We start from the raw sequence: 10,610 nt of genomic DNA, 5'->3' as shown, positions 1-10,610 counted from the left end.
CCGAGCCGGCTCTGCTCACAATGGCGCCCGCTGCCTGCAGCCCGGGTGCCGACTGCCCGAAAGACTGACAGACTGACAGCCCCGAAACTTCACGGGGAGGGGAAGGAAAAACGCCGAGGGAGAGGGAGCTGGGCAGCGGCGCCCTCAAGGGGGAAGAGACCGAGGAAGCGGGAGCGGAGCCCCGAGGCACCAGGCTAGGGAGGTTGGGGACCGTGGTCTCAGGGAGTGGGGTCGAGGGACGTGCACCGCGGGGTTAGGTGTGCAGGTGAGGGTCCTGAGGCCCGACGCCCGCAGGAGAGGACGGAAAGTGGGAGCTCTGGACAGGGGGGGAAGGGGGGAGGGAGGGGAGGAGGGAGGGGAGGAGGGAGAGGAGACCGGGGAGGTAGGGCACTCGGGCTGCGAGGGAGGGTGCTCGCAGCCTCGGAGGGAGGAGCCGGGGAAAGGTGGAGCGCGGGAGGGGGTGAGGAGTTGCCGGGAAGAGGAGGGGGCGTGTTCGGAGTGGGAGCCTGGGAAGGAGTACGCTGGTGTTTAAATCGCGAGTACCGGTCGCGTTTGTGGCCCCGCCGCGGTCCTGCCAGAGACGTGTCGGACCGACCGTGGGGCGGGGGGGGGGGGATCTGAGAAACTCCTGCCGGTCCCGCTCTCCACCCGATCCTACCCGGATCCACCCAGACCCCTTCCCTCCACCTAGATTCCCGAGGCTTGAACTGAGACCTCCTGCGAGAACGGTGGAAAGGGGCCCAAGGAGAGAGGGCCTCCGCCGCCCCCCAGTAGAAATTGGGGAGGAGGTTCTGAGCCAGGACCCCTAGGAGGAGGGGTGGCTGGCGCTGAGCTGCAGGGGGTGAGGCTGGGCGGTGACTGCGTGGGCGGGGCAGGGAGGGGTGACGGAGAGGGGAGGGCCGTCTGTACTAGGTGGGCCCTGCAGGCCTTAGGTGTGGAGGGCTGTCCTCTGCCTCGGAGCCCCGGGGCCTGGCCGCTGACCCCGCCCCAGTCCTGCAGTTTCTCCTCAGCCTAGCGGGTGAGGCTCCACTCCCTAAACTGCCCATATCCCGTCCTCCTCAAGCTAAAACGCGGACTGGTTATTGCAGACCTCCTCTCCACGATCTTTCTGCCTGCTCCCCTGGATTCCAGCTTCCTTCCTCCTGCCTGTGACTTGTGTTTCTTCCAAAGCCCAATGATGCCCTATTCATGACTGCTGGAATCTAGAACTGGAGTAAACCTGAGAAGGGGAGGACAGTGAATGGCCCTTGTGGACTGAACAAGTGCCCCTGGCTGTAGCACCCAATCACAAGAATGGAGACACCTATGGAATCAGAGCACATTGACCCAAGGCAGACCTTGTAGGACACAGTAGCACAGCACACAGCAGGGGTGTCCAAAATGTCTGTGGATAGTGATAGTGAGAGACCCAGGGACAGCCGGACCTGGAAGAGCAGGTGGTCCTTCCCACTCAGCTTAGAAAGGCTCTTCTGTATAATGGATGCTGACTAGACTGCAGGTAGCCCTGGGAGCAAATGTGTACCTCTGTGTGTGCTGGGCTGGAGCAGGGGTGTCCACATGTAGGTCACAAAAGGAGGAGTAATGTGTGAGCGTTGAGAAAGGCTGGAAGAACAGTAGGCTCACCACACACCCTGGCTCTTTTCCAGGATTACTGGGTCTAGGATGCCAATCCTAGCTATCTGTGAGCCCTGGAAGAAGCTCAACATGACCCTTTTTATTTGGCCCTAGGTTCCAGAAGGAAGCTGAACCTAGCTCTTGTTCACCCCAGGTGGGATGACTATTCAGGATGCTCAGTGGGACATCAGGCTTAGGAGCTGGTATGTCAGTCTGAGGTCCAGGCCATATTCCAGCCTGAGTGTCTCAGAGTTCTGCTGGTAACCAGGATGTAACCAGGATTCCCCTGAGGAGCCTGCTGCTGCCCTCTCCCAACCGGACACTGAGATTACTCCATCCGGCTCAGCCCCCACCCAGGTTGGGGGTGCTGTCTTACAGCCCCAACCCCACTTTCCACCCAAATTCTCCTTCTTGGCTCCCCTCAGTCCTCCACCCAGGGACCCTAGGAAACCCTAGTATTTAGAACCCCAGGGACCTTAGGAAACCCTAGTATTTAGAACCCCAGGGACCCTAGGAAACCCTCACAGAAGGAGACCGGATGGCCAAATCAGCCACACATCATCATCTCATTAAGAAGTCAGACCCAACAGAGGAAAGCACATGGTCATCCAGTTTCCCTGGCCCTCAAATCCTGAGTGCCTGGCAGGAAAGGGGACAGAGGAGATAGGAAAAGAGCATGATCAAGTCAGCTTGAGGGCAGGTAGACCAACCAATCGCTGAGCCAGTAACTCTTGATCTTTCAATGGTGCCATGCCCCCCCCCCCAGCATCTAATACACATTATGAAACTGTCCTTGGAAGATTATGCACACATACAGTTTCAAAGAATTCATGGAGTCCCTGAGTCCCATCTGTGCATCCCTGGGAAGTCCCTGAAGTTTTTACTAGTAAGGAAACAGGCCCAGAAAGGGAGGGTAGCTTGCCCATAGCCCATGTTCATTTGTGGTAGCCTCTGAAAGTGTGGGAATAGCAGAGGCGCAAAGCAACTGGCTTTGATCCCCATCATACACACTGGGGGGAGGGGCTGTTTCCAGGAGGAGCTGGCACTGAAAGGATTGTCAGGGCAGATCCAACCAGGTTCTGGGCAGCTGTGCCTGGAGGTGCAAGCCCCTAATAAAGCCTCCCCAGTACAAAAGGCCTACAGCCTAGCTCTCTCTGTGGCCTTGGACAGATTGGCCTCCAGGTCACAGTAGGCAGCAGTGTGGGGTAGGGGGACCAGCACTGGCCTCTCTATTCCCCTGCAGCAGCACTGCCCAAGCCCAGGCCTCACAAGACCCTGGTGGTGACTGGAGTGGGCAACATGCTCCTCCTTGCTGTCCTCTTTGGGATGCTATGGGCACTGGCTAATGGGTAAGCAGTCCACTGGGACTCCTCGAGCTAAGATCCTCTCTAGCCCCAGGCCTGGGGACACCCTGGGCACCAGAATGACCTCCCTAGTGCTTCTCTCTCCAACCTTATCTTCTTCCTTACTTCAGGGACCTCTTCTGTAAGTTATCTCTTATAGGAGTGGGGTCACAGGACAGGGCTTCCTGGTAACAAAGGGGACAGTGGCAGCTGCTGTAGTTCCCTATCCATGGACAGGCGATGGTGTGAGCAGACGGAGACGATCCATGTGGAAGAGGAAGTGACCCCCCGTAGGGAGGATCTGGTGCCCTGTGCCAGCCTCTACCACTATACCCGCCTAGGCTGGCGGCTGGACCTGCCCAGGAGTGGCCACGAGGGGCTCTCAGGGCCTCCAGCACCTGGGCTCTGTCGCATATACAAGTGAGTGAGGGTCAGAGCCTGGGCTGTCTGCCAGGCAGGAAAGGAGTGACGGCCGGAAATCCTGAGAGTGGGGGAGGATGGGGAGAACCTGGCATAAGCAGGCATTTGGGAAGTGGGCCCTGGGTGGGCTCGGGGAAAGGCAGCAGAAAGTGCAAGATTGGGGTGTGTGGATGAGAGGTACCTCAGTGGGTGGAGCAGGGAGAGTCCCAATGCCTGCTCTCTCTGTCTGCCCCCAATGACATTCTCACTTTTCGAGTAAAGAAAGGAGGAGGAAAATTATGTGATAAATCCCTCAGAGAGTAGTTCACTAGTCCCAATGTCCCAGGCCTTTCCCCACGGTGGGCTGGGCTAGACACTAACATCTCTCCCTGATTCCCCCCTGCTTGGTGGGTGCAGACCTCCAGAAACTCGGCCTGCCACATGGAACCGGACGGTGAGGGCTTGCTGTCCAGGCTGGGGGGGCGCTCAGTGTACGGATGGTAAGCTCCTGAGCCAGTGCGGGTGACATGTACCTTGTGGGATTGTGGGCAGCTAACCTCACTTACGTCTTCAGGGGAGGGGACAGGCTCCCTGAGGAGGGGAACTGACCAGGCTGAGCTACAGGCCATTCTGCTGACTCTCCGGGTGTGCCCCATTCTCTCCACCATATGCTGAAGCCCTCATGGAAGACAGCCCTGGGGGCCACTGCTTTGCCACGTGGCAGTGCCAGCCTCTGGGAGGCTCAGCTAATACTTCAACAGAAAACCTGGAAGAGTGCTGTGCCAGACCTTGGGGACACAGCTGGTGGGACAGTGGCTCTCAGCTCTGCCTTAGCTGTTCCAGCCAACACTTTCCAGGTGGGTCTGCAGACCCCAGCCTACAGACAGGACACATCCTGGCCATCATCCCCATGCCAGGCCTTGAGCTCTGGGATCCTGCCTACTCCCCTGCCCACCAGAGTAACCATGCCTTATCCCCATGCTTCATGCTCTGTGGGCATGTTCTTACCCATGGCCCTCTGACCCCTGCACTCAGCAGCTCACATGTGATGTGTCGTGTCCAGGCAATGCTTCCTCTGCAGTCCTCTTGCAGCCCCTACCGGGGGCTGTGGGTCAGCTCTGGAGCCAGCGGCAGCGTCCCTCAGCCACCTGTGCCACCTGGTCAGGCTTCCACTACCGTACTTTTGATGGGCGCCACTACCACTTCCTGGGCCACTGCACCTATCTGCTGGCAGGAGCTGCTGATTATACCTGGGCTGTCCACCTCAGGCCCAGGGACCACTGTCCACAACCTGGGCACTGTCAGCTGGTAAGGGAGGGAAATGGGGGTGGCCCCAGGAGAGAGCTAGACGTAGGGTGATGGGGAGAGTTGCTGACCCTATTTCACTGTGCATCTCCCCAGGTCCTGGTGATAATGGGCTCAGAGGAGGTGCAGATCCAGGGTAGAGATGTTTCTGTGAAGGGGCAGCTCGTACCTGATGGAGAGCCCCAGATGCTCCATGGTGAGGACCCTGTGGGTCTGCTGTGGAGGGTCAGTGGGGATTGGGGCTGTTGCCTGTCCCACATTGTTATTGGGAGGCCTTTAGAAATGAAGAGCCCCGAGGATGGGGGCCCGGTGCCTTCCACTCCCCACCCACTCTGAGCATGACCCTGGGCAAGTCCCTCACCTTAATCTACCTGAGCCTCAGTTTCCCCACCTCCCTCGTGAGAGTGTCATTCTGAATGGGACTGCATGAGGCCGGTGAAGTGTGGATGTGTGTGTGTGTGTGTGTGTGTGTGCGCGCGCGCCAGTGCCTAGTGTGCGCATGAGCATATGTGTATGTTGGTGTGTGTACATGTGTAATGTGCGTGTATATTGGTGTACTGTGTGAAGTGTATGCATGTGTGGTGCATTGTGTATATATGGTATGCGTTTGTGTACGTGCAATGTGTGTGTGGTGTGTGTATGTGGTATTTTGTGTTTATGTATTATGTATACATGTGTGTTGTGTACACAGGGGTGTATGAAGTGTGTATGTGTATACTGTGGGGGTGCATGTAAGGTGTGTGTGTGTTGTAGTTTAGTCTAGAGAGTGTCTACGATGGGAAAGGTGCAGAGCTCTCTAGAATGGTCAGAATTCTTTCCCTTCCCCGCTGCTTCCTTGGGCAGTTGGAGTCCTGCTGTGGTGGTGAGCAGGGACTATGGCTACAGGAGGCTGAATGGCGCCCTTTCCCTTCCCAGGGCTGAGCCTGCAGTGGCAGGGGGACTGGCTGGTGCTATCCGGGGGCCTGGGGGTTGTTGTGCGGCTGGACAGGTCCAGTTCGGTGTCCATCTCGGTGGACCATGAGCACTCAGGACAGACGCAGGGCCTCTGTGGGCTCTACAATGGCCGGCCCGAGGGTAGGTAGGGTGTGCTGGGTAGCTGGTCAGGGAGGAAGAGGGGACTGGACCCCAAGTCCATCATCCAGCATCTCTGCTTCACCCTTCCTTAGATGACTTTTCAGAGCCAGGTGGGGGCCTGGCTATGCTTGCTGCCACCTTTGGGAATTCCTGGAAGCTCCCTAGCTCTGAGGTAAGACTGCCATCCTGGGCTTCTCCTGGCTGCTCTCCCCTGGCTGAAGGGGACAGCAGACTCCCAGGGAGAGACCCTCAGGGGGAGAGCAGGTAGGCCTCGTATCCCACAGGAAGCTCAGTGTCAGGTGCTGCCTGCAGTCTGTCTGTCTTGTATGAAGTGACCATCAAGGGACACCTTGGCCAACCTCATCACTGATCACCTTTGGTGGTTAGTTCATCATCTAATCACCTGCTTGCGGTTGACTGTGACCCTGAGTCCCCTGCCTCCCCCTTGGGCTTGTCCCCACTGCCCTCCACAGCCCACATCATGGTGGGAACAATGATGTGGCCTCAAAGTGGCTAGGAGGGCAGTGGTCATTTTCCTAGTTAATGTCCCTCATCACTGCTGCCTGGCCTGGCTCCATTTGTTCCCAGCCTGGGTGTCTGGATGCAGTGGAGGTGGATCAGGGCTGTGAGGGACCCCTGAAAGGCACCGAGGCAGGTATGGATGCTGGCCAGCTGCGAGCTGAAGCCCAGGATGTATGCCACCAGCTGTTGGAGAGTCCATTCTGGCAGTGCCATGCCCAGGTATGGGTGGGGGTGGAGGTGGTGACCAGCTCCAGAGGGGACTGTCCAGAGGGTGGGGCCAGGAAGGTACTAGAGAGGAGCCAGTCAAGCGACCCAGTCCTGCCGCTAGACCCTGTTGGGCCATTGGTCAAGACACCTCTTCCTGTCCTGGGCTTTACCTCTGGGAACAGGTCCCTTCCAGAGTTCAGGGGGTGGGAGGTGCTGGTGAGGAGAAGGCGCTTGCCAGCTGACAGGCCGATCTTTCTCTGCAGGTCTCCCCCGATGAGTACCACGAGGCCTGCCTCTTTGCCTACTGTGCAGGGGCTGCTCTGGGGCACCAAGAGGGGCGGCAGGAGGCTGTGTGTGCCACCTTTGCCAACTATGCCCAGGCCTGTGCCAGGCGACGCATCCACGTGCTCTGGAGGAAGCCTGGCTTCTGTGGTACTACTTGACCGTCTTGCCCTGTGAAAATGACCGAGGGTCCTCGAGGGCCTCATTTTCTGAAGGCACTGCCACCCCTGGGCACCCTCCCAGCTGGCTCCCCTGGCTTCCTGGCTCTTCAGAGTCAGCAGGGTCTGGTGGAACACCTCAGCCCCTCACAGCCGACTCCTATGTCCACAGAGCGTCTATGCCCCGGGGGTCAGCTCCACTCCGACTGCGTCTCCTCCTGCCCCGCCAGCTGCTCGGCAGTGGGCCAGGAAGAGGAAGGGTCCTGCAGGGAAGAGTGTGTGAGTGGCTGCGAGTGCCCACCTGGCCTCTTCTGGGATGGTGCCCTCTGTGTGCCTGCCTCCAGATGCCCCTGCTACCACCGGCGCCAGCGCTATGCCCCTGGCGACACTGTGCACCAGCTGTGTAATCCATGGTGGGTCCTCAGGCCTTGATGGGGTGGCAGCAGCGTGGTTGTCTCTGGTCCTGCCCTTTATGTTTTCTCTGAAACCTGCCTCCCCCAAACAGCCAGGCTGTTCTGGCTGTGCTCCCTCCTGGCATGATCACAGTGACCTGTGATCTCTGCTGACATAACTGATGGCCTTTCTTAAAGCCCTGACCAGCTGACCTCTACCCTTTCCAGGGGTGGTGGGGACATCAGGGAGGCAAGAGAGCAGGGTTTGGGGGACTGACTCCAGCTTAGCCTCCCCACCCCAGGGTGGGACCGATGCCACACTGCCCTGTCCCACCCATGTGTCCACAGTGTGTGCCAGGATGGCCACTGGCACTGTGCCCAGGCCTTGTGTCCTGCTGAGTGCGCAGTAGGTGGCGATGGACATTACCTCACCTTTGATGGGCGGAGCTTCTTCTTCCGGGGCCACCCAGGCTGCCACTACAGCCTGGTGCAGGTGGGTAGAGGACCAACTCTGGGAAAGGGATCTTACCAGAGAAGGGTCCCTCCCCAAGGTGTCCAGGGGAGGGGGGCTATAGGGAAAGCACAAAAAAGTAAAAATAAAGCAAAACCCTAACCCTGCAAGGAAAAGCCCAGAAGGACAATGCTGGAGGTAGACCAGCTCCCCAGACCCCAGAGCCTCTCTTTGGGTTCCCACCCCTTCCTTTGGCTCTGGTGAAGGTCCTGCTGTCATGGCCATTTCAGGGACACCAAAGAAAGCCATCCTTATGGTCCTCTTCACAAATGGGGCAGGACAGGCTTGTCAGAGCCACTTCAACAAGACAACCCCAGGGGGAATAAGGACCCTTCTCCCATCCCAGCCCTCTCCCAATAAAGATGGGTCATTTCCCAGGGTCAGCACAGATCACGTTCCTTTCCACTCATCCAGGGTCCCCATTTCAGTAGTGGACCATTCACATTCTTTTGTTTGCACCCCTCCTTTCATGGGCAGTGTGGGGCATAGAGACTGGCTGAGTAGGATCTAAGCAGCCATCTCCCCGAGGCACACAAAGACCAGTGGGTGCACACACACACACCTGTATGCACGCAGACACAAACAGGCAGGCACACAGCACACTCAGGCATGCACACATAGATTTAGCAAGTGTAAGTCATTTGGAGTGTAACGTCCTACCCACGGGGAGGAAAGATGGGAATCATCCCTCCCTCATGCAGACACAAACAAATGTGCAATCACATATACTCATGCAACCCCATGCACACACTTGCACAAGCATTTGTGTGTGCTAATCTTGGCTAGGGTCAAGCCCCATCTCTCACAGTGTCTGTCTGGCTGGAAAGCTCCCACATGGGTAGGAGCTGCCTTGGATGAGGCTAAAGATCTGCAGAGGCCTCCTCAGGGAAACGGAGGGTCTGCCCAGCCCTGTGTTCCTCTGTCTGTCCCTAGGACTACGTGAAAGGGCAGCTGCTGATCGTGCTGGAGCATGGGGACTGCGACTCTGGGAGCTGCCTCCAAGCCCTGTCTGTCTCACTGGGGGATACCCACATCCAGCTCAGAGACTCAGGTAGCCTCAGGTCTACCTTCTCAGGGTGACTGCCACGCCCACTGTCCCCTCTTCTCACCCAGAAGACTTGGGTACCATCCAGTCCCTGCCTTCCACACTCCCCACCCTTCAGAGCCCAACAACTCTGCCCCAGATTCTGCAGCCGGGTTCACTGCCTCCTCCCATCTCTGAGGAAGACACACTGTCCTGAGGACGTGTCCCAAGGCCTCTTCTGCCTCATCTTTGGGGAAAACACAAGTCATACTGTTATGAAAATCTAAAAGATCTCATCATGACCAGACCAGGCAGGCCCCTCTAAGCCACTGTCCCTCCAACTCCCCCATGCCCAGGTCAGTTCCTCGCTCTCTTGTGCCAGCTCTTTGTGCCAGCCACAACGGGAAAAAGACATACAAAACTGGACACTGAAGCCGGGCATGGTGGCACATGCCTGTATTCCCAGAGGCTTGGAAGGCGGAGGCAGGAGGTTCGAGAGTTCAAAGCCAGCCTCAGCAACTTAGCAAGGCCCTAAGCAACTTAGCAAGACCCTGTCTCAAAATAAAAAATAAAAAGGGGTTGGGGATGTGGCTCAGTGGTTAAGCACCCCTGGGTTTAATTCTTGGTTCAAAAGGGGGGGGGGGCACTAACAGGCATCCTCCTTTGCTCCAGTAAAGGTCCTGCTGTCATGGCCACCTCAAAGCCACCAAAGAAATTTATCCTTATAATCCTCTTTCACAGATGGGACAAGACAGGCTTGTCATAGCCACTTCACACAAGACAAAACCAGAGGAAATGGGAACCATTCACTCACACCAGCCCTTCCCCCCAATAAAGATGGATCATTTCCCAGACTTCCCATAGGGGGAGTCTCAAGTGGGACTGGTGGCCTCTGAGGGTCACTCTGATGGTCCCATTCCGATACAGGCCCTCCCACTCCCACCCGAGTCCTTCTGTTCTTGCAGCCCCATCCACCCACCTGCCCCCCGCCACCCCATCATCAGGCTGCTTTTCCAGGAGCTGTGCTGGTGGATGGGCAGGATGTGGGATTGCCCTGGATTGGCACTGCGGGCCTCAGCATCTCCAGAGCCTCCTCCACCTTTCTGCTGCTACGCTGGCCAGGAGTCCGTGTCCTCTGGGGAGTGGCTGACCCTGCAGCCTACATCACCCTGGCCCCCCACCATGCCCACCAGGTGTGCCAGGAGGCGGGTGAAAGGCTGGGAAAGGTTATGCTGAGTCTGAATGTGACTGTCCCACATGGTCTCCACGGCCCAGGTCCAAGGTCTGTGTGGTACCTTCACTTGGAACCAGCAGGATGACTTCCTGACACCAGCTGGGGATGTGGAGACCAGCACTGCTGACTTTGCTAGCAGGTTCCAGGTGGCAGGCAATGGAAAGTGCTCCTCTGGGGACAGTGTCCTGCTCTTCCCCTGCAGCACACACTCCCAGCACCTTGCTTTTGCAGAGGCAGTCTGTGCCATCCTGCATGGCCCAGCCTTCCAGGTAGCCGGGGTGGCCTACCAGTCACAGGGAGGCAGCAATGGGGACCCAAGAGAATGAGGAGTTCATAAGGAAGAGCCCCGCTTCCTCTCTTCCCAAGGACTGCCACAGGCTGGTGGACAGGGAGCCATTCCAGCTGCGCTGCTTGGCGGCAGTGTGTGGCTGTGCCCCTGGCAGGGACTGCCTGTGTGCCGTGCTGTCTGCCTACGCACACCGCTGTGCCCAGGAGGGCGCCCTGCTGTCCTGGAGGAACCAGACTCTCTGCCGTGAGCCCCTGCC

At 58.0% G+C, this 10,610-nt stretch overlaps 1 protein-coding gene across 1 annotated transcript in view; it reads left to right on the top strand.

Annotated features, from left to right (window-relative positions):
- The first annotated feature begins 898 nt into the window (after nucleotides 1-898).
- LOC107149076 (SCO-spondin) overlaps nucleotides 899-10,610 on the top strand; it is a 51,476-nt gene continuing 41,764 nt past the window's right edge. The window contains exons 1-17 of the mRNA XM_048786947.1: nucleotides 899-1,817; nucleotides 2,858-2,963; nucleotides 3,195-3,377; nucleotides 3,774-3,856; nucleotides 4,034-4,213; nucleotides 4,420-4,664; nucleotides 4,758-4,857; nucleotides 5,577-5,735; nucleotides 5,828-5,907; nucleotides 6,324-6,476; nucleotides 6,728-6,896; nucleotides 7,077-7,317; nucleotides 7,645-7,789; nucleotides 8,741-8,858; nucleotides 9,849-10,024; nucleotides 10,107-10,334; nucleotides 10,432-10,597. Of these exons, the coding sequence (XP_048642904.1) occupies nucleotides 1,787-1,817; nucleotides 2,858-2,963; nucleotides 3,195-3,377; nucleotides 3,774-3,856; nucleotides 4,034-4,213; nucleotides 4,420-4,664; nucleotides 4,758-4,857; nucleotides 5,577-5,735; nucleotides 5,828-5,907; nucleotides 6,324-6,476; nucleotides 6,728-6,896; nucleotides 7,077-7,317; nucleotides 7,645-7,789; nucleotides 8,741-8,858; nucleotides 9,849-10,024; nucleotides 10,107-10,334; nucleotides 10,432-10,597 (2,563 nt within the window). The 5' untranslated portion in view covers nucleotides 899-1,786. The remainder of the gene's footprint in view (nucleotides 1,818-2,857; nucleotides 2,964-3,194; nucleotides 3,378-3,773; nucleotides 3,857-4,033; nucleotides 4,214-4,419; nucleotides 4,665-4,757; nucleotides 4,858-5,576; nucleotides 5,736-5,827; nucleotides 5,908-6,323; nucleotides 6,477-6,727; nucleotides 6,897-7,076; nucleotides 7,318-7,644; nucleotides 7,790-8,740; nucleotides 8,859-9,848; nucleotides 10,025-10,106; nucleotides 10,335-10,431; nucleotides 10,598-10,610) is intronic.

This window comes from Marmota marmota, unplaced genomic scaffold (genome assembly GCF_001458135.2).
Source record: "Marmota marmota marmota unplaced genomic scaffold, marMar, whole genome shotgun sequence".
Lineage (NCBI taxonomy): Eukaryota > Metazoa > Chordata > Mammalia > Rodentia > Sciuridae > Marmota > Marmota marmota.
The sequence above is the reverse complement of the archived record's forward strand: the minus strand, read 5'-3'. Positions and strand labels throughout refer to the sequence as shown.